Below are 23,699 nucleotides of genomic sequence, written 5' to 3'. Positions count from 1 at the left end.
CTATAAACTATTAAGAATAGAGAGGTATTTTTTTAATATGAGGAAAAGTATCTCCTAAAACGAAAAGCAATTATCCTATGAAATGGGTGTATACATACTACATTTCCCAATAAATATAGGAGTAAAGAATGTTTCCTCTCCTTATTTGGTATAGTTTTAGAAATGCTAATAATAGCAATAAGAAAAGAAAAAAGTTAAAGACAGACAGAGGAGACAAAACTCCTTATTTGATGGTGATGTGATACTTTACTTCAATCCTAAGCATTAAGCAAAAAAAGATTGAGGCTAGCTTCAGCAAAATTGCTGGCTATAAAATAGGCTCATGAAAATCAGAACCATTTCAAACAATAATAGAGAAGTAAACCTCATTCGAACTAGGTACAAAATGGATATCTGAGGCTACACATTCTATGCTTATATAGATTCAGTGAAAAATACTTCTTAAATAAAGAACAGCTTAAATAGCTGGAGGAATATTCAGTGCTCGTGGTCGGGCTGTGTCAGCATAATTACAATGACAATACTACCAAAGTTAATTTCCCTTTTTAATGCTGTTCCAATCAAATTGTCAAATGAATATTTTATGGCGATAAATTAAAGCAAAATTCATTTGAAGGAACAAATGATCTAGAATATCAAAGGATGTAATGAAAAAAGGGTTGGAATGAATAGAGGATAGCACTTTTAGATTTAAGAATGAATTAAAAAGCAGCAGGCATCAAAAACGTTTGGTACTGTGGTAAAAAATAGAAAGTAGATCAGTGGAACTCAATAATCCAGTGTTTGATAAATCTAAAAATTTACCTAGAGATCAACTCCCTTTTTGATTAAAAAAAACTAGAAAACTATGTAATGTTCTGGTAGAAATTAAATTTAGACCAATCTTAACTCCTGGTCCACAGAAAAATTGAAATGGATGTGATCTGAATGTTAAAGTATTACTGTATACCATAAAAAAGTGAGAACAGATCTTAACACCTATGCAGCTATGAGTAGAATATGAAATCCCAATTCCAAGAAGTGATAGAAATAGTTACAAAAGATAAGAATATAATTTTGATTACATGAAATTTTAAAAAGCTTCTGCACAGAAAAAAAAATGAATGCATCTAGTGCCTGACTGGGAAAAGATATTTCTGAAAAGGGTTTGTTATCCATGATAAAGAGAAGAACAAAGGATATGTACAAACTGTTCTCAAAAAGAAGTGCAAACTATTGAAAACCCCATGAAAGAATGCCCCAAATCATTAATAATAATTAGGTTTCTCATATCCAACAAATTAGCAAAGATGGGAATAATAAGTGTTTATGGGAAGATAGACATACTCTATTGCATTGTTACTGGTTCCAGCCATCTTTGGAAAACAATTTGGAATTAGTTAAATTAGGTGATTCAAAGGTCCATAATCTTTGGTCCAAAGTTTCAAGTGAAGGTCAGTGGCCAATCAAAGGCTCCCTATACATTAAAATATCACTTAGTGCCAACAAAAGAACTTGAAGCAAAGTACATACACTTCAATTTTGTGGTATATGAATGTAATTGGATATTACTATGCTATAAGAAATGAATATGGTGAATACAGAGAAACATGGAGAGACTTAGGTGACCTGATACAAAGTAAAGTAAGCAAAGCCAGGAAAAAATATACAAAGGGACTACAACAGTATGAATGGAAACAACCACAAAACAGTTGAAAGTAAATATTGTGGAACTGTAAAGAACAAGGTTGGCTCTGAAGAAGAAATTTGAGAAGACATACTCCATCCTGCAAGGGTGGGGAAGGGATCCATGGGTATGGAACAGTATATGTAACATTGGGTTTTTTTCAATGTATTGATAAGTTTTGCTGAAATATTTTTTCTTAAAAAAAATTCCTTGCTGTAAGAGGTGGCTGTATAAGGACAGAATGGAAGGAGATTTGGGAAGTCTGGGAATGTAAAAACAATAACTATCAATAAAAACAAAGGTGTCCCATTTGTATAATTGCCCATGTTGAAATTTAAATATTTTTGAACCTATCAATTGTATGATTCATTGAATACAAACCATTGTGTTCTTTTTACTTTTTTCTAGGGATGTTTCTGAACTGACAGGATTCCCAGAAATGTTAGGAGGACGTGTGAAAACACTGCATCCTGCAGTTCATGCTGGTAAGCACTTGCTTGGTGTACTTATAACTTGAAATGTATAGGAATGGTTTCCTAGAAAACTCTTGAATGGCTTACTTAAAAGCATTAGTGAGTAGAAGGAATGGAGTCATCCTCAAGTCCTACTTCTCTCTTTACCCATCATCAGTTACCAAGTTTTGTCAGTTCTCAGAACATTTCTTGATTCCCTTCCCTTCACTCTTCTTATGGCCACTCTCCTACTTGAAGCCCTTATCACTGCAGTAGCATCCTAATTGGTCTCCTGTCACCCAGTCTCTCTCCTTTTATATTATTGCAAAATTGATATTCCTAAAACACAGGTCTGACTGTGTCATTCTGTTGTTCAAGAAGCTTCATTGGCTTCTCGATGACTTTGGGATAAAATACAAGCTACTAAGCTTGCCATTTAAAGCTCTTCATAGAATGGTTCCTTGCCTTTCTTTCTAGTCTTATTTCTCTATGCATCCTCTGCTTAACTGGGCTACTTCCTGTTCTTTCATTTCTTGCCTCCCATATTTTGCATAATCCTAGAATATACTTCACCTTAATTTCTAAGCTCAAGTCTGGTGCCACCTCTTCCTATGGGAAGCCTTTGGGGTACACAGTGAACCAACATTGAGGAAGGATGACAAAGGACCCTGGAAGCTACCAGAGTATACTCCAAGTGCATTGACTAAGTTCAGTGTTTATCATGGATCACACTGGCTAACCTCAAGCTGCTGAAATAACAAGACAGAAATTTTTTGTTGCTTCTTTTTTCTTATTTTCTCACTTTTCTTGTGTTTGTCCTTGTCTCCTTGCCTGCTTTCTATAACCTTATTCCGTATTTCCATCCTGCTTCCCACCCCCGATGAAGGCCAGTTGCTGTAGTAGACAAGTGCTACTAATCTTTCTGTCCTCTGTGCACCGCCTTATGTTTAGGGCTCCACTGTGATTTCATTTGGACATGTAGTCCTGTCAGGATTCACTTGTAGGTTTGTGACTTGAGGCAATAAGATTACATTTCCCTCCATCTATCCCCCCCTTGCTTTGATTGTGACTAAATGGTGAGTAGAGGAAGTGATAAAAATGATTTGTTGAGGACTCCTGAAACAAGTAATTTTTTGTTCATTTTACTTTTTAACTTCTCTCTAACTTTGATAAACCAGGTATCTTGGCTCGTAATTCTCTGGAAGATCAAGCTGACATGGCCACACTTGACTTCAGTCTTATAAGGTAACTTTTTAAGTCTTTATTAATTTCACAAGATCAGCTAGAAGAGTGATGAATATGACCAAACCCCTTTCTCATAAAATTCTAGAACTCAATTGCTATTGCTTCTTTGTTTAGTGATCACTTAAACATATGTTTATGTGTGTGTCCATACATACGTGGGTAATCTAGATTAGAAACTAGAAATCACAGAACTTTAACTTGTCCAAGAGATAATTTTGTCATGTTATTACTATCTGAACTGACATTTACTTTTTTTTCATTTTTATTTAATATTTTAATTTTCAACATTAACTTCCACAAGATTTTGAGTTACAAATTTTCTCCCCATTTCTACCCTCCCCCTATTCCAAGACGGCATATATTCTGATTGCCTCGTTCCCCAGTCAGCCCTCCCTTCTTTTACCCCATTCCCCCCTTTCCCATCACCTCTCCCCTTACTTTCTTGTAGGGCAGGATAGATTTCTATGCCCCATTCCCTATATATCTTGTTTCCCAGCTGTATGCAAAAAACCTTTTTTTTTTTTTAACCATCTGCTTATAAAACTTCAAGTTCCAAATTCTCTCCCCTCTTCCCTTCCCTCCCACCCTCCCTAGGAATGCAAGCAATTCAACATAGGTCACACATGTATCATTATGTAAAACACTTCCACAATGCTCATGTTGTGAAAGGCTAACTATATTTCCTTCCATCCTGTCCTGTCCCCCTTTATTCAGTTTTCTCCCTTGACCCTGTCCCTTTTCAAATGTGTTTGCTTTTGATTACCTCCTCCTCCTCTCTGCCCTCTGTTCTATCATCCCCACTTTTTTTATCCCTTTCCCCTTACTTTCCTGTGAAGTAAGATACCCAGTTGAATCTGATGAGAGTAAGATTCACTTATTCCCCCTCATCTGCCCCCTCTTCCCTTCGAACAGAACTGCTTTTTCTTGCCACTTTTATGTGAGATAATTTACCCCATTCTATCACTCCCTTTCTCCTTCTTGCAATATATTCCTCTCTCACCCCTTAAATTTATTCCATATGTTTAGATATCATCTCTTCATATTCAACTCATCCTGTGCCCTCTGTCTATATTCCCTTCAACTCCTGGAATAGTGAGAAAGGTCTTCTGAATTACACACATCATCTTTCCATTTAGGAATATAAACATAACAATTCAACTTTAGTAAGTCCCTTATGATTTCTCTTTCTTTTTTACCTTTTCATGCTTCTCTTGATTCTTGAAAGTCAGATTTTCTATTCAACTCTGGTGTTTTCACTGAGAAGGCTTGAAAGTCCTCTATTTTATTGAAAATCCATATTTTACCTTGGAGCATTATACTCAGTTTTGCTGGGTAGGTGATTCTTGCTTTTAATCCTAGCTCCTTTGACCTCCAGAATATCATATTCCAAGCCCTTTGATCCCTTAATGTAGAAGTTACTAGATCTTGTGTTATTCTGATTGTGTTTCCACAATACTCAAATTGTTTCTTTCTGGCTGCTTGCAGTATTTTCTCCTTGATCTGGGAGCTCTGGAATTTGGCGACAATATTCCTAGGAGTTTTCTTTTTGGGATCTTTTTCAAGAGGGGTTTGGTAGATTCTTTCAATTTCTATTTTATCCTCTGGTTCTAGAATATTAGGGCAGTTTTCCTTGATAATTTCTTGAAAGATGATGTATAGGCTCTTTTTTTGATCAGGTAGTCTAATAATTTTTAAATTATCTCTTCTGAATCTATTTTCCAGGTTAGTGGTTTTTCCAATGAGATATTTCACATTGTCTTCCATTTTTTCATTCCTTTGGTTCTGTTTTATAATATCTTGATTTCTCATCAAGTCACTAGCTTCCACTTCCTAATTTTTAAGGTAGTATTTTCTTGAGTGGTCTTTTGGACCTCCTTTTCCGTTTGTCTAATTCTGCCTTTCAAGGCATTGTTTTCCCCATTGGCTTTTTGGAGCTCTTTTGCCATTTGGGTTAGTCTGTTCTATAAGGTGTTATTTTCTTCAGTGTGTTTTTTTGGGTCTCCTTTAGCAAGTGGTTGAATTGTTTTTCATGGTTTTCTTGCATCATTCTCATTTCTCTTCCCAGTCTTTCCTCTACTTCTCTAATGTGCTTTTCCAAATCCTTTTTGAGCTCTTCCATGGCCTGAGCCCAATTCATATTTTTCTTGGAGGCTTTTGATGTAGGTTCTTTGACTTTGTTGACTTCTGGTTGTATGTTTTGGTCTTCTTAGTCACCAAAAAAGGAATCTAGAGTTTAAGTTTGAGTCTGAGTTTCGTTTTCGCTGCCTGTTCATCTTCCCACCCAACTATTTGACCCTTGAGCTTTTTGTCAGGATATGACTGTTTGTAGAGTAGAGAGTACTTTGTCCCAAGCTTTAGGGTCCAAGCACTGCTTTTTTCAGAGCTATTTCTGCTTCACCATCACCCCTGACTCTGTCGTAGCAGCGCTCCTCCTCCTCCAAGAACTGCCAACCAGGACCGCAGTCCAGATCGAAGCAGGGCACAGCAAGAGAACCTGCCTTTGTGCCCACAAAGTGCTCCTTGCACTCCCGCTGTGATCCACTGCTAGATTCCTCCCATTGTGTGAGCCCAGACTCGGGAAGCAGCTGATGCTGTAGCTCTGGAAGCAGCCTCGGGAGCTTCCTGCTGCTGCCGCCGCCACCACCCAAAGGGTTGGTGGCTGGACAGGTCTCAACTTGATCCCACAGTTTCCCTCCAACCTGATCTTTGGCATTTGTGGGTTGAGATGTCTGGTAACTGCCACAGCTCACTGATTCATGGCTCCAAGGCCTGTTCCAGCTGGATAACTCCAGGTCTGGTCTGTCCTGGCACGGCCCACGCTTGGCTGAGCTTCGCTCCCAGCACCGTGCGATAGACCCTTCTCAGAGACCATCCAGGCTCTCCTGGTCTGGAGCCCTGCTTCCCAATGCTATTTCGTGGGTTCCGCAGCTCTAGAATTTGTTCAGAGCCATTTTTTACAGGTGTTTGGAGGGATTTGGGGGAGAGCTTAACTAAGTCCCTGCTTTTCAGCTGTCCTCTTGGCTCCACCCCCAGGAACTTCCTGACATTTACTTTTAAAACAATTTATTGATACATTTATTTTGACAAAATATTCTTTGAATAAACATCCTTACGTTACCTGAATAACAGTATTTTTGACTAAAGGAAGATCTATGTCCTTGATTTTCGTCAGCATAGAAGGAATGATGACTCTTTGGCCTCAATTTTGTTGCCTCTCCATGTTTAACTTCATGTTGTTGAAGTAATTGTGCCTATTACTCTTTACCCTGCTTTCTTCAGTGAAAGTTTTCCTGTACTTCTGTTAATTCATAGTTGGCATTTCTTATGGCACAATAATATATGCTACAGCTTATTCAGCCCTGTGCCAGTTGGACATGTTTTCTTTACAGGTTTTTATTATCCCAGGTAGTGTTGCTTTAGACATTTTTGTGTGTGTACATCTTTTCTTGCTGTCAGTATCCTGCACAAAGTTACTGGATTCATGTGACTAAAGCACAGGCCCTGTCAGCTTCTCAGGAAGCCCCACTGACTCCATCTTGTCTCTGAAATCCAAGCCTTGCTCCTCTCAATTCAGAGCCCTTTATCCTTTGAGTCCTTGCCTGCCTTTCCATCCATATTTGCCCTCAGCCAAATTAATGTACTTCCTTTTCCTTTTTTTCTGGCCTCCTGTGATCTGTGCAACCTTGGAATACAGGTCTTTGCCTTAGCTTATTTCAGGGCTTTGTTCAGGTGTAGCCATCTGTGAGGGGAAGTGGTGCATAGTCAACCAACTCTAGCTTTCTTATGTGTTGCATAATTCCAAATTGTTTTTTGAAAAGGTTGAACCAGTTGACAGCTCCATTAGTAGCCATTTAACCCTTGTTTTTCTATAGCTCCTCCAACAATAAATTTTGTCATCTTTAGCGCTTTTCCTAGTTTGATAGGTATGAGGTGAAAACTCAGGAGTGCTTTAATAATTTTGAACATTTTTTAGTAGCTATTGACAACTTCATATCATTTGACCATTTGTATTTTGAGAGAGAACTTTTAATCTCATATTTTTTATGACCCCATGCATTTTGAATACCAGGTTTTTCCTAGGCATATGCAAAGATTTTCTCCCCAACGCATATCTTTTTGTTTTAGCGGGATCGATTCTTGTTTTGTGCAAAAGATTTTTGATTTTGCATAACCAAGATCACTACTTTGTCTTTTATGATTTCTTCTATCCCACATCTAATTATGAATTGTCCTTTCCATAATTGTGAAAATCATTACCTTCTTTTCTCCTAGTTTTATTAGACTATTACTTTTTATATTTAGGTCGTTTGCACACTTGGAATTTATTGCAGTATAAACTAGAATATTATAAATGGAACCCAGAGGGAACTTATGAGTAATCTAGTCTCTCCCCCTTCTGGTTTCATGGCAAGGGGAGTGGGGAGTAAAGGAGAAGCTGAAGGACCTGGCCAAGGTCATGTGGGTAGTACGGAAGCTGCAGACATAGTGTCCAGCTCCAGGTGCGTTGACTAAGTCCAGTATTCTTTATCATGGATCACACTGGCTAAACCCACGCTGCTGAAATAAGAAGTTTTTTGATGCTTTTTTTCTTATTTTCTCCCTTTTCTTATTTGTCCTTATATCCTCAGGCTTTTATACTTTGGGACGGGACACTGTAGCATTTAAAACAATTATAGTATTTGTGTAGCTTTTTAATGTTTGCAGAGAACTTGCCATGTTACCTCATTTTATCCTCATAGCAACTCTGTGGGATAGGTGCTTATTATTATCCCTATTTTTCTGATGATGAAACTGAGGCTAGAAAGTGTTAAATGATCTGCTAAGAGTCACACATCTAGTTAGTGTCTGAGGCAGAACTTGAGTCCAAATCCAGCCTTTTTGGTTCTACATGTTCAGACGCTCCTCAAGGCAGTCATGGGTAGGAATTTTTTGGGAAGGGAAGTGAGAAGTTGGGATATGAGGCACCAAATTTGGCTCCATAAGAGGCAATAGCATTAAATAATTATGCCAATTTTTCCTCCAGAAAACCTCGGGTTTGTCTGTGGACAAGAGCAGCTATTAGGATATTAGCCCCTTGTTCGCTTTGGTGTATTTAAACTCTTCAGCTTATAGATTAGACACTTTCACAGTTTGGGAGATAGGCCTAGAGATGTGAAGGATTTGTTCAAAGTCACATAGTAATTGAACCCCAGTCCTCTTGATTTCAAATCCAACGTTATTTTATTGTACCATATAGAACTTCATCAGGCCTAAGAAGGCATGTATTAATAACGGTGATTTATGCACACTGAATTTAGAGTCTGAAAAAGGTAGAACTCATGGCAAAATGCACTAAATACTTTAGTATTTCTGATTTTAATGCTGATTTTAGTCTATTCAATCTATTTATGTTGATTATTTTCATTTTTTAGATTGTATTGCTTTTTTTAGGTTACGAAATTTGATAATTTACATTTCAGTGAATTCTAATTTTTTTCCATCTTCAGAGTTGTTGTTTGTAATCTATATCCCTTTGTGAAGACTGTGGCTTCTCCAAATGTAACTGTTGATGAAGCTGTTGAACAAATTGATATTGGTAAGTTGGGGAGGATTTTTGGTAGAGCATATAATGAGGACAGTTTTTATTGTTTTTTTTATTATAGCATTTTTTTTTATTTTTAGTTTACAACAGTCAGTTCTACATAATTCTGAGTTCCAGATTTTCTTCCTTCCCTCCCCCCCCCTCCCTCCCTAAGACAGCATGGAATCCCATATAGCTTCCACGTATAACTTCTCATTGAATTAATTTACACACTAGTCAAGTTATGGAGAAGAGCTGTGATCAATGAAATGAATCATGCGAAAGAAGAAACAGGACCAAAAAAAAAACCAACCCACAAACAAGAACAAAAGAGAGAAAAAGAAAAAAAAGGGGAGGGGAAGGCGAGCATGAAATGTGCCTCAATCTGCATTCATACTTCGTAGTTCTTTCTCTGGATGTAGATAACATTCTCCATAGTGAGTCCTTTGGAGTTGTCTTTGTACTTTGTGTTGCTGAGAAGAGCGAAGTCTGTCAGGGTTGGTCCTCACGGAATCCATATATCTGTGGTTGTGTATAATGTTCTCCTGGCTCTGCTCCGCTAATGAGGACAGTTTTGAGATTTGATTTTGGCTTTCGTTATTATTGAATAGAGTTAACTGTTTTCTACCCATCTTAGTCTATTCTTGTAAAGAGTGTCCTAATTCTTTATTTTTTAGTGAATTTTTTTTAATAGTGTCTAGTCTTCATCCCAAGAGATGAAATTGAAGATTTTATTTGAGATTTTATTTGTTTTGAAAAGAAGATAATTTTATAGATAAGTGAAATTGATTTGATGCTCTGTTGCAGGTGGAGTAACCTTACTTAGAGCTGCTGCAAAAAACCATGCTCGAGTGACAGTAGTATGTGAACCAGGAGATTATGAAGTGGTATCAACTGAGATGCTAAACTCTGAAGCTAAAGATACTACTATGGAGACTAGACGGCAGCTAGCATTAAAGGTATGAAAGCACTTGAAAAAGCTTTTTGAAAAATAATGTGGTTGTATTATTATATAAATGTCTGTTGTCTTGTTTGTAGGCCTTTACTCATACTGCTGAGTATGATCAAGCAATATCAGATTATTTCAGGAAGGAATATAGTAAAGGAATATCTCAGATTCCTTTAAGATACGGAATGAACCCTCACCAGACCCCTGCACAGTTATATACAGTGAAGCCCAGACTTCCTCTTACAGGTAAAGTTCTAATTTTGTGTTTGTCCAGTGTAGTTGTTTCCATGTATACAGAAATACTTGAAGTCATTTTACTTTTTTAAGTAAGATAATGTTTTGGTTTTATAGTCTTTTATGAGAAGCCCAAGGATTTTTCATTCATGATGAGTTTTTTTTAAAGTAAGATTTTGTTAATGTCTTTGTTTTTTTAAGTCACTATGTCTCCCAGCATCACTTTCCCTTCCAGAGGGAACAAATAGTATTTTATAAAGTCCAAAAACTGAAATTTATTAATATATTGAAAAACTAAAAATTTGTACAACGTACAATATTTGCGACCCTCTTCCCGTCAACAAAGGGGAAGAGTGGAAGTATCTTCAGATCCCTTCTTTCAAGCTACATGGTTGTTCTTTGTAATTTCGCAACATTCACTTTTGGATTTTTTTGGTGGTATTAGGTCTCTTGTTTTCTTGACTTTACTTACTTCACTCTGTATCAGTTCATGTAGATCTTTCCATGCTTCTCTGTATTCATCGCATGTGTGATTTCTCATGGCATAGTAATATTCCATTAAATTCATGTACTACAATTTATTTAGCCATTCCCCAAATACATGGGCCATCTACTTGTTTCCAAAGAATTAGAAATATCAACATTACACTTAAATGGGCCAAATGACTGTTTTTCTCCTAGTCTCTGTTTTTGTGGCTCCGTTTTCCCCTTTGATGAATAAAAAGCTTTCAAAAATAGTGAATTTGTAGTTTTATTTTTTCTTTTTAAATATTTAAAATTATTTCTCATATCACTGTCTTTTCCATTTTTCCTTAGCAGAGCCATCCAGTATTAAAAAAGTCAATCCAAACAAAATAGATTGGCTGTGTTTGAAAGCTTGTGCTTGGTTCCACATTTGTAGTGTACCGCTCAGAGGCATCATTCACTTTTAGTTCTCTGATGTCCCAGCTGGCTGCTATCTTGATCAGAGATCTAAACGTTTAACTATTTTCTTTTACACCATTGTAGTCATGCATAAATTTTTATTTCATTTTGTGTCAGTTCCTTTGAATCTTTCCTAGTTTCTCTGAATTCTCAGTAGTTGTAATTTCTTATAATGCAGTAATATTCCATTACATTGATATACCACAATTTTTTCAGCCATTCCTAGTCAGTGGATACTCAGCTTTTCCAGTTCTTTGCTATTTGAGAAGATACCTTTCTAAGTTTTTTCGTGTATATGAGATCTTTTTTCTCTTTCTTACCTATTTGGGGTATTTTCCTAGTTACGATAGCATTATTTTGTTTCCTTCTGACTTTGCTGTTTTCATGATTCAGTCAGAGACAAGTGTAGAATTTAGTTAAAGTAAGATTCTTCAGTTTTTTTGTTTAGTATGTTGACTCATTTAGAGCCCCCCTCTTCCTTCCCTGTCTCCATATATAAATATACCCCCCATTTTCCTTACTAAAAAGTACTTAGTATATGAGTACATAACCAAAAAATAATTTAAAATATCAAATACAGAATTCCATTCCAAGGAAAAGCAAGCTAATTGTGCCGTGACTAGAAATCAGTCCACTTGGGGTGTACTTCACCAACAAAAAAGAAGGCAGGGTATTCTTGAAAAGAAAAATGTCTGTTTTCAGTTCATGATGATAGGATTTGGAAATACAACTTTCTTAATAAATTGTAAATTTGGAATTCATGGGTTTGTGTTAAATCAATGAAAAATTGAGTAGAAAACAGTTTATTTCCAATTATCTACAACTGTACAACAGATTGTCATCCTCATTTAATATTTCTGTGACCTGGTAGTGTTGCTCCTAGTGTACTACATATAATCCAGAGTGCATTTAATGAAAAACTAAATTTACTAGTAGGTGATACTCTCTTCCCCTGCTTCCCCAAATTAAATTCTAACATACTGTAGATCTCTTCCTCTCACCCCACCCCCAAATTATTTGTAGTTGTATTTGGTCTAATTCAGATTGTCAGATTTATTATGCTTATAATCACTATATCTTTCAAAAATCTGGGATTTCGTTTTAGTCACTCCCTCCACTTCATGTGGATTGGAATTCAGGTGTACTTCAGTAGATGGCCCATAGCTGCCATGGACAAAATAGTTCATCACACTAATGATGATGAATTTCTCCAATTTTAGGTAGGCCGGTCCTCAGATAGCAGAAACTTTTATACATATACATGATATGTCACTGACATAGTCAGAGGCTTTCCAGCTGCTTGGTAGGTTGTGCCATCACTTGGGTTATATTGTACTGATACAGACTGAGAATGCAGAATGCTTCCATGGATGATGAATCCCTGGAGTAGGATTTGAGTGGAAGATTGGAAAGGTAAATTGAGGAAATCAGTTTTTCTGTCCATGTTTTATATTTTCAATATTTTTTCCTCACTAACTCTTGGGTGTTGGAGTTAAGGGTATTTCTACAAGACTTGGAAATTTGCCTTGGCAGATGTTATGTCATTAGTTGGAAGAAAAATGTATCTCAAGTCCTTCAGTATTTGAACGTAGTAATTTAGAAGAAACCAAATACAAACTCATAACCTCTTACGTAACCTACAAGTTCTGTTTTGTGTTTAATTTGTCCAAACGTTTCTATAAGTAGTGATTTTAGTTGAAAATTTTTTATTCTTTTGCTTCCACCAGTGTTATCTGGGGAACATGTTTGTATTTTGCAGTTGTTGCTTTTTTTTTAAAGTGAAAAAGGAAAGCATTTATCATAGTTCTATTGGTCTTTATTATAAATTTGCTTATCTCTCTGTATTTAGAAAAATCAACAGAAAGTGTCATTTAGTTCTTCAGTAATATCCAGCCTTTTATTTATATTATGTACTTAAAGAGATTTTTCGGGGGCGGGGGTAGAGAATTAGGTCTTGTTTTTGTCTCAGTAAGAATAAAAATCTTTTCTAGTTTGGCAGTGATTTGAGAATTAAACAACCTTGAATACCTCATTATTCTTACTACCCTTTAAATGGTGGTCTGTGACAATTTAAATTCTCATTAGCTAAGGGATAGTCTAGGAATATTAACTCTGCAATCTTTTTGGGCAGTATTACACATTTCTTCCCAACCTCTCCATTTAGTAGTAAAATAGTTTTGAAAAGAAAGAGTATTATTATGTGAGTGAGTATCTTGTCCCTTGTTGGTTTTGCATATTAGGCATCCTTTGTTGTTTTTTTTTTTGTTTTTTTTTTAATTTAAATTTATTTATTTGACATATTTAGTTTTCAGCATTGATTTTCACAATAGTTTGAATTACAAATTTTCTCCCCATTTATCCTTTGTTATTTTTAATTAGGCAAAATGACCTGCAGTTTATTTGTAAGATCAGTAATATGTTTTCTTGTTAAAGTAACAACTAGGTGATCTTTTAGTATAGCTTTAACTTCTACAACAAAATTGTGTTTGTGTGTGTGTGTGTGTGTGTGTGTGCACGTGTGTCTACACGCAGCAAGGAGGAGGACATTAAATGAAATATGCTCTTCATTCGAAATTTGTGGTTTGATGTTTAAAATGTATCTATATGTCTCATATGCAGTTCTGAATGGATCCCCTGGGTTTATAAACCTATGTGATGCCTTGAATGCCTGGCAGCTAGTGAGAGAACTCAGAGAAGCTCTAGGCATTCCAGCAGCTACCTCCTTCAAGCATGTCAGTCCAGCAGGTAATACATCTTATTTTTAGCCAAAATATTTTACCCCGGAGATGCTCAAAATGTCTCATTCTTACTTTAGTTTCCATCTTTAACATCTCGAGCTGCTATTAAAATCTCTGATGCCTGAAGCCATCTTTGCCATGTTGTTACTAGTTATCAGTTTGTGTGATGATTTTGTCCTGAGCTGTAAAAAACATTTCACATTTTATCAGATTTACTGCTAAAGTGCCTGTATGACATAGAAGGGGCAGGTGACATAACTATCTTACAGATCAGAATCCAAGATAGGAAATTGAGAAACTGAGGTCATAGCAGTTTTTTGGAAGCCAAATTTTTGTATTTTTAGAACGACTGAAAATTAACATGTCATAAAACAAATGATTAAGAATATGATAGAGAAGGAAAACCTGACCTACAGTAGGATAAATGTGGAACCAAGATGGACTAAAAAGGAACCCATGGCCTGTATTTCACACAGGTTTCCTTCTCACTGCTCAGAGCCAGCTTGTCAAAAATAAAGACATGGTGGAAGGAGGTGACCTCACCTTATTAGGCACAACATAGCTAGAGTCTAATGGGAGTACTGTGTTCCTTAGAGATTAGGAAGGGGAGGTGCCTAAATGAGAGATGATTATATACTACTAACTGAGAATATTTGGCAGTCCCTATAACCCAGGGACTACAGCTAATCATTTCTTCAGCGCCCAGCCTAAACCCATCAAAACTGCCATTCTCCCTTCCTATTCACATATTGGTCAGCTGTAGGCCTGCATACGAATGTTGTAACTCTTAAGGTGAAATTTGGAATGGTTTTATGGTTTTGTCCACCAGGTGCTGCTGTTGGAATACCACTTAGTGAGGAAGAGGCTAAAGTTTGCATGGTTCATGATCTCTACAAGAGCCTTACTCCATTGTCAACTGCATATGCAAGAGCAAGAGGTAGGAGGATAGTAAATGGAAAGGACAAGTACTATTTATCTTGAATAGTAGTGTGATAAGAAATTAATGGCGCTTCCTTAGAAAATGTTATTTCAGCATGTTTTAAGTTTTTCAGGCATATCTAAATATATTGTTTAGTTGAATGTCATTTGTAAATTTATTTCCAAGCCTAATGTTAAGATCTTGATGAAGCAGCATGGTACAACAGAAAAATTGTTGTCTATGGACTGCGGAGTCAGAGGACTTTACTGTCCGTGTGACATTGGGCAAGGTACTGACCTTTCTGGGCTTTACTTTCTTCAGCTGTTAAAAAGGAGAGGAGTTGGACTAGATGTTTTCTAGTCTGGATCTAAATATCTGTTTATAAATCTAAATAACTGTTCTTAAGTGGTATTGAAACTAGCTTATCATTTGGTTGATCACCCATTTATAATCTCAATCTTAAGGAAGCTTATGGTCCCTTGTAGTGGTTAATTTAATGTTCTCTTTATAGAATAAATTGATGTTAGGTGGGGAATGCCTTGATATTCCATTTTAGTAACTTAGAAGTACTTTTTGTGGAGTACTTTTGAGGGTTTTGAGTAATTTGAAAAACAATCTTTTATGGGGGTTGGGTAGGCGAATTTGTTGCTTCAGCAATGATTTGTGTTACATGAAGTCTGCTTTAAACGACTAGAAGGAAATAAGATGGTGGGAACAAATGAATAGAGGTTGAAAGGAATAAGATTAGCCAAGGGAATACTAAGAAGAACTCAAAGAACATAAAAGAATGGAAAGGTAGCCATGTTGTAAAGGGCCCTGGAGCAGAAAGTTTGTATTTTGTACTGTAGGCTAGAAGGATAGAGTAGAGAAGAGCTTCAAGGGAGACCAGTGGAAAGCTCTGGTAGAAAGGGAAGAAAGGGTAGAAAGGGAAGAATGGGTGTAAGCAGTATTGTGGAGGTAGAATCACAGACATAGCCACTAGTAGATCACAGGAGCACACACTTTATACTTGGGGAAACAGGCCTAGCAAGATTACTTGACTTCGTCAAGGTCACAAAGACATGTAAGTGGCAGAATCTGGATCCAGATCTAGAAATTATAGATGACTGCAGTTTGAAATCGTGGTGACTAAGATTGTGGTGTTGCCATCGGTTAGTAAGAAGAGGGTCAGGTTTAGGGATTTATATTATGAATATGAACTTTGAATTTGTTCATTACAGTTAAGGAAAGTTTTTCTTCCCCAAATGATATTTTATATAATTCTTATTTTGATTCCAAGAACTTGTGGTTTTCATGTTACCTACAGACTTTGCACCAAAACAGCATAGGATAGCTTTTAGCATAGCTTTTTTAGCATAGCTTTTAGTATTTTGAAATTACATAATTTTGTATTTTATTTCCAGGAGCTGATAGAATGTCATCATTTGGTGACTTTATTGCTATATCTGATGCTTGTGATGTCACTACTGCTAAAATCATCTCCAGAGAGGTTAGTAAAAGATTTCAGCTAGTTCTTCAATAATATTGGCAAATCTTTTTAAAAATAAAATATTCAAAACTGTCTCCTAGAAATTTAACTCAGAGAACAAATAGACACACTAACTCTTCTACCATTTGCAAATCAATGATATGTTTTGTCATTTAATATTTTTCACAGTTACCAAAACTAGATTATGGAATTTGTTATTCAGATTATTAAGAGCTTCAAATTCCAAACAGAGGAGTTTATTTTATTTTGGAGGTGGTAGGAGGTGATCGGAATTTATAGAGTAGGAGAGGGACGTGATCAGATCTACAATATAGGAAAAAAATCATTGCAGCAGCTGAGTAGAGGATGAATTGGAATGGGGATAGACTTGAGAAAGATGATCAGTTAGAAAGCTGTTGCTGTACAGTGCCTGGAACATAGTAGGCACTTAATATATGTTTTATTAAATTTAATAATCCTTACCAGATGTGATTAGGACCTAAATTCAGTGGTGACTATGAATGGAGACATGGGTGCATATGTTAGAGATGTTGTGGAGGTAAAACAAAATTTGTCATTGGATGGGATAGATGGGGTGAATGAAAGTGAGGAGTCAGAGATAACATTGAAATTTAAGCCTGGGTGACTGAGAGTAGTTCAGTATCACAGACTAATTCCTATAGTTTCTACTAATTCTTCTACTGCACAAAAGAGCTGTTATAGGCCTCTTACATTCTCCCTCACAGGAGACCTAGAACAATTTTTGGGCCAGGGGCTTTAATGTTTTATAGAAAAACCAAAGTTGTATCTGCCAGTTATCAGCTATAAAGGGGTGGGGCTACTAGAAACTAAAAAGTGAGGGCTAGAACATAGCTGAGGCAACAAACAGATTTAGATATCTCAAAAGTCCTTGGGTACTTTACTGAGTTACAGCCTAGTACATTAATGATCCAGCAGCTACCATTAAAATAATTGATGTTTGTAATAATAGCCCCAATATATCAAAAAATTTAATTATCCTGTTCTTGATGCTTTATTGGAAAGGGGTAGTTAGCTGGGTATGTTAGTGCTCTCCTGTAATTGCTGCTGCTGGGGAGGCCAAGGCTGGTGGATTGCTTGGGTGTTCTAATTCATAGTGGGCTAAGTGGTTCAAGCATCTGCATCCAATATCAATATGGATGGGGAAGGCTAGGCCACCGGGCTGCCTAAGGAGGGGAGGAACAACTCAGGTTGGAAATAGCCTTAGTGCCAATCAGTAGTGGGATAATACCCACGAGTGGTTCTTGTACTTTCACCCTCACGCTCCTAAAAAAGTTTCAGCTCTAAAGGCTTTTTTCATTAGGCTTGGCATAGAGCACTCAGTACTTTGGGGTATAGTTTGTGAAGAGACCCAGATCCTGCAGGCTTAGAATGATTTTTAGCAATATACTCAATGCTTCAGTGAAACTGTGATCATATTTCCATTAATACTTCTTCCACTGGTGAAGATAGAAATTAATCTATGCCATCTTATTCTGAATGACTGTTTTATATCCCCATCAATAAATGTTCCATAAAATGTCTATGCTGCACACATTGGGCTTTTATGCAACCTAGCGCATCATTCTGAATGTCTGTTTTCCCTTTTCTCTTTAATACATATTTCCCCCTCCTTTTGCTGATCTTAAATGTCTTTAATGCTGTCTTTTTCTGTGCAATTCATCATTGATAACATAATATATATTTAAACCTACATAATTCTTTCCATTGATTGCCCCCTGGTGTTGATTGGTTGTCTTTGGTAGTAGGGAGCAGCTTGCAGTCACTAAGAGTGCAGTGTTTTGTCCCTAAAGTAGTAATGCCTAATCTTCTCCTCCTATTCAGTTCTGAGCCCAAGTTCCTGTCCATCTGCAGGAACTGTCCAAGGTCACTACATAGAAGATGCATTAGTTCCTTGGGATATCCATTCAATTTCATATTGTAATGTAGGTAATAAGTATTCTTCATCCACTTGGGTTTCCCTGTGTGGATACCTAAAGACTTTTGTAGACATACCTTATTAAGATGGCCCTTTAGTTTTCTTGAGATAAATTCAACTAGTAAAATGTCATTCACAAACATTTGAATAACGAATGTCTATAAGCGTACTATTTGGATATTTCACAGGACATTCCTCATGCAACTCATGAGCTACCTTTTGGTTAACCTGTGTCAAAATGTTTTGTCCCTTGCTTGATCTTCCTATTCAGAGGATTGTAAATCATTTCACATTTTTGTATTTTTGATTGGGCTTTTTCTTTTGTATCAACCGACAATACAGTGGGTTGGTAGTTCCTATCTTGGTCAATATTTTTTCTTTTTTCGGTGGTAATACTGACTGATCATTTTCATTCTTTTCAGAATCTTTTTTGAGATGTTAAATTGATTCTTGTGTACCTTTAAAATTGTCACCTCCAGCATGGACTTTTATTTAATTTTATTGGACATTTTCAAATCCATTTAAAATTCAATAGGATTTCAGAAAGAAGAGTAGGAAAACTATTTTGAATTCCTAAGATACTTACTAGAAAATATCATCCATGCCAAATTTAAGTTTTAATCAGTTCAGACACACTAGTTTTTTAATAAGTATTAAGAATACTCTACATCTTTCTTGCAGGGTCACATTTGGGCTTTCATAGGAACTAAACAGAAATTAGCTATTTAAGAAGTGGAACATAGGCTTTGGCTTTTATTGCTTTGAGGGGTATTATACCTAATTTAGAATCAATTGATTTTATGTAGATAGTACGCAAATTGAGATTTGACTAGAATTTAATCTTTGCCCTTTAAGCAAAGGTGCCATTTATTTATCTAGCAGCCGGTTTGAATATACAACAGATTCTAAATGCACATCAAGAATATTTTTGACATGAGATAATCAAAATATTAGGCTTCAAGTTATTGGTCAACTTTTGTAATTAACATTATTTTGATGCTAATTTAAATATTATAGGGCTCATTTAAGTATAAAATTGTAGCATTATCAGGCTTTGTGTTTGGGGGGGGCGGGTGATGTGAATGTCTTTTTAGAAGGAATATCAAATAGTTCTTTAACTTCTTATCTGTATTAACTGGAAATAGAGTGGAGAGAGTAGGGTTTCATTTATATACTTAATTTAATTTTAAAACTTGATTAAGTTCCATGTATGTATAGGATTCCATGAACAGCATTAAGAGTATAAATGGGAAACGCAAATGTAAAGACACTTTCTTTGGAGACTCTGTGGACTTCATGGATTTAACTGAGTTGGACTGGGACAGAAGAGGAGGATTTCAACAGGTTTCACTGTGGAGAGGAGAGGTTCTAGTTCTTAGTACAGCACTTTGCACATACGTGCTTAGTGAATTTTTTTTTCCACACATTAATTCTTGTTAGAATTTACTGGGACAAGGAAGTGTAAGACTTTGAAGAATGATTTGTAGCCTACTTTGTTTGGAATAGAATTTATGATGAGGGGAGAATTGTGAAATAGGGCTGGAAGGATAGTTCAGAAACATGATAGAAGGGCCTGAGTGCTAAATTAGTGTCTTTATTTTATCCTGTAGAGAGGAGAGCAACTGAAGGAGTCCACAGGTCAGAAGATTTATTAACTCTGTGAAGGATGGATTTGAGAGTGGAGAAGGGTTTTTGTAGAAGTTAAGCCAAGAAGCAATATGGATGGAAGTAGGGTGGTGTCAGTGTGTGTTGAAAGGAGAACACAGATCAAAATACATTCTGGTGTTAGGATCAGTCAGATTTGGCAACAGAAGGGGGGTGGAGAGGAAAGACACGCTTCAAGAGATAATGTTGTCTAGCGGAAAGCAAATGATTTAGAGGCAGAGGACTTCAGTTTGAATCCTGGTTCTGCCAGGATTTACAGGCATTAAAACTGTCGGCAAGTCACTTAATCTCTCTAGGCCTCAATTTCTCAGCTCCAAAATAAGGGAACTGGTCTAGATGACCTTAAGGTCCAGTCTCTTCTACCTCTAAATTTATTGCACTCTGACTTGGAGCATCAGTAGAGATACAGAAGTATTATGAGGCAAGGCAGGGGTTTTTAAAGGAGAGTGGTGTTGAAAAGAAATGGTAGCCATTTCTAAAGATAAATGTCTAATTAGCAGTTGGAAACATAGCATAGGAGTTTAGATGAGTGGTTGGAATTAGGTTTATCAATTCAGTAGTTCTCTGAATAAGAATGAGCATTTAAACTAGAAAAAAAGAGGAGGAGGAGATGTTCAAATGAGAGAGATTCTTGACTCTGGTACCAAGATGGAAAAGAATAGATCCATGGCAGGAGACAGATGCAGGATAGACTTGTTTTCCTTATTTTAAGATTTACAATTTATCTATATACACAAAGTAATTAAGCCATGTGGTAACTAACTTATTTTTCTAGGCAAAGCAATTCCTTTTTTTTTTTATCTTTACAGGTATCTGATGGTATTATTGCACCTGGATATGAAGAGGAAGCCTTGAAGATCCTCTCCAAAAAGAAAAATGGGAATTACTGTGTACTTCAGGTTAGTGCAGATGATGAGGTTTGGGGGGTGCTGACGTGGTTTAGGGGTGCTAGGACCCCAAAGTGTCAGGGTTCAAGGCAGAGTTGCCTAGAATGGATTCACATACTCAAACCATCCTCCAGTCAAGTGGCAAAGCTTATTGTGATACCAGTAGAAGTGGTTGCAACCTTATAGGAGTGATTTTAAAGCTAATATGGAAAAGGGACAGTGAGAGGATGCCTGAGTATGCTAATTAGGTAGGAAGGGTGGAGTGGTCAGCATATGCAAGTAGTCCAGGTGCTTTGAAAGAAGGCTTCTGTGGTCTATGGAGGGGAAAATAAAGGGAGTCCCCAGAGATATCTTTTTTATGAGACATTGAGGGAGAAAAGACAGGCTTCTAATTTAGCTGCCAGAGGCTAGTCCTTGGGGATCTGGTGCCAAAGAGAGAGTCCTTGGGGTCAGTATTCCTGTCTCGTAGCCTTTTACCAAATGAATTACAGGATCACCTCTGTGCCTGTAACAAGGAGGGAATTTTCTTGAAGAGGGGGCTAGGATGCTTCCAGAGGCATGTTCTCTGCCTTTTGGGGTCTAGGTCCCACCACTCCATCAGACGTATTTTTTTTTCCTAGCATATTCCCTTCCCCTCTCTCACTAAACTCCAACCTACTCCCCATACTTCCACACTCCTTTATGAATGAATTTTCCCTTTGTATCTATGTCCCTTGGGGTATTACTCTGCTTTCTTTTAAAAAATAAAAGACAACCCTATTGCCTCTTCCTCTTAGTTTTAATCCATCTGGTTGTTTTTATTCTGTTTAAAAATATTTTAAAAATTCTTAAATGTCCCAAAAAAGAGACTTTCCATAAACAGCAGAAAACAAAGGATTCTGCATGAAACTATTCCATGCTTCTTTTAAAATGTTACAATGGCCTTTTTTTGGATATCATTGGTGCTAACCTCTCTTCCCCTACCCCAATTGAAAATTAAGAATAAAGTGAGGAAAAACCTTGTAACAAGTGAGCATTGTCAAGCAGAAGGAATCCAGAGTGGCCACATCACAAAATGAGTATCTCTTTTGACTCCTTATTGCTGTCATCTCTTAGGGAGGAAGCAACATACTTCATAGGTCCCCTGGAGACATGGTTGGTTATTGGCATCAATTAGAATTCTTAAGTCTTGGAGAGTTAATTTTTCTTTATAATATTAAAGTCTTTCAATAAATGGTTTTTGTGATTATACTCATTTCACTTTTTGTCAGTTCATACTACCCAGGATTCTCGGAAAATCTTCTGTCATTTTTTATCTTCAAGCAACATTCCACCACATTCACATTCCACAATTTGTTTAACCATTTGCCAGTAATCTAAAGAGATATGCCCTTAGATTCTCATTTTTTGGCTTCTATCTCCCTCCCACCCCCACTTTTCCCTTTTCAGTCCCTCTTTCAGAATCAGGAAATACATTTTGTTTATGACTATTTCCTCCCTGGTATTCTATTCCCTCTTACCCATCTCATCTTATTCCTCAATTATTTCCCTGTTGAATTTGATGTATTTAATACACACACAGTATGTGTGTTTTGAGTCTGTCCATTTCAGCTTTATCTGATATTAACAGTGAGTAAAATGAGAGCACATCCTAAAAGAATTAAATTTTGCATCCCAGATTGTTAAGGCACAGATAACTAAGTCGTCATCAAATGTTTCATAGACATTTTGTGTGATTAGAAGGGAAGAAATTTGGTTACTTTTTATGTCATCTAATTTTGGCTGCCGACAAGTCTTCCCTGTTCACTTTCTCTTACAATTACATATTTTCAGTTTTCTCCTAATGCTTGGCAAGCAGAGATATCTGTTGGCTGTTGTGTTTATCTTTTCCTTTATGTCTTAAAAGACATAAAATTTGAAGAAATATAAAATGCATTAACATTATCTTAAGTAATAGGACCCATCCATTTTGCATTATACTCCGGCTAAAATGACTTGACAAGTCCCCCCGTTGTGATAGGTATGCCAGAAATTTTACATTATTGAATTTATCCTTCTAAGAAAGAATTGCTTTGAGAACTACATATTTCATACTACATAAACAATCACATAAAATCATACAAGAAGAAAATTGTAAATTTTTATTGTTTTTAGATGGACCCATGTTATAAACCGGATGAGGATGAGATTCGAACTCTTTTTGGATTACATCTAAGTCAGAAGAGGAATAATGGTGTTGTGGACAAGTCATTGTTTAGCAATGTTGTTACAAAGCATAAAGATGTAAGTTTATAATTTATTTTTGTTGTATTAACATTTTTTACACAAAAACCAGCTTCTAGTCTATGAAAAAAAAATGTGTTCCAAATGGTCAGTTACTTGTTTCTGTGAAAAAGAGCATGTTCTTGGTTTTTGTGTTCCATATGTGATGTTTAGGTTCTCAGGCCACACTCCAGAAGCATGAAGAGTACTACAGAATCTAATGTCTGTAGCAGTGCTTTCATTAGAAAAAAGTCCTTAGTGTTGAAACTTTAAGAATGCAGGAGCAAATCTCCCCTCTCACTAGCTACCTACATCATGACATCAGGAGCTTCTTCAGTTCCAAGCCATTGAAAGTAGCTTCTTGTGGCTTTGAGGCATAGGTAGAGGTGGTAAGACACAGCAATCAAATGGAGACACGTATTAAATGTAAGGCACCTTCTGTAATAAAACTCTTCAGGGACAGATTTCAGGCTGGCCAACTTCCTATTGCCTCATTTATTTTCTTCTATAGGTCCCAGGCATTGATTGGCCCACCAACAAATATAGTCTCCGCTATAGCGTTTTGTCATAGGCTTAGAGTGCTTTAGTAACAAAGGGGAACACCAACATGAAGGTTTTCCCCTTTTTCTCTTTTCATTTAAAGTGTAGAGGGGAAATTATTTTGAACTTTGCTTTAACTTGATCCTCTGTCTTCACAAAAACGTTTCGTTCAGAAGTGGGTCCTGTATTTTTTGTGATATTATTCAGTGTTTGCTGTATCCATTGCTTTACAAGTGTAAATATTCGTGAAAGGA

The 23,699-nt window shown here is 36.5% G+C and overlaps 1 protein-coding gene across 1 annotated transcript in view; it reads left to right on the top strand.

Annotated features, from left to right (window-relative positions):
- The window catches only part of ATIC (5-aminoimidazole-4-carboxamide ribonucleotide formyltransferase/IMP cyclohydrolase), a 38,607-nt gene that overhangs the window by 5,735 nt on the left and 9,173 nt on the right, over positions 1-23,699 (top strand). The window contains exons 3-12 of the mRNA XM_036755114.1: positions 2,075-2,151; positions 3,297-3,363; positions 8,850-8,938; positions 9,731-9,882; positions 9,962-10,118; positions 13,650-13,775; positions 14,598-14,705; positions 16,091-16,176; positions 20,587-20,676; positions 22,798-22,926. Coding sequence (XP_036611009.1) covers positions 2,075-2,151; positions 3,297-3,363; positions 8,850-8,938; positions 9,731-9,882; positions 9,962-10,118; positions 13,650-13,775; positions 14,598-14,705; positions 16,091-16,176; positions 20,587-20,676; positions 22,798-22,926 — 1,081 coding nt within the window. The remainder of the gene's footprint in view (positions 1-2,074; positions 2,152-3,296; positions 3,364-8,849; positions 8,939-9,730; positions 9,883-9,961; positions 10,119-13,649; positions 13,776-14,597; positions 14,706-16,090; positions 16,177-20,586; positions 20,677-22,797; positions 22,927-23,699) is intronic.

The sequence above is a fragment of the Trichosurus vulpecula genome, chromosome 4 (assembly GCF_011100635.1).
Source record: "Trichosurus vulpecula isolate mTriVul1 chromosome 4, mTriVul1.pri, whole genome shotgun sequence".
Taxonomy (NCBI): Eukaryota; Metazoa; Chordata; class Mammalia; order Diprotodontia; family Phalangeridae; genus Trichosurus; species Trichosurus vulpecula.
Note: the sequence above shows the minus strand (reverse complement) of the source record. Positions and strands in the feature narration are given on the sequence as shown.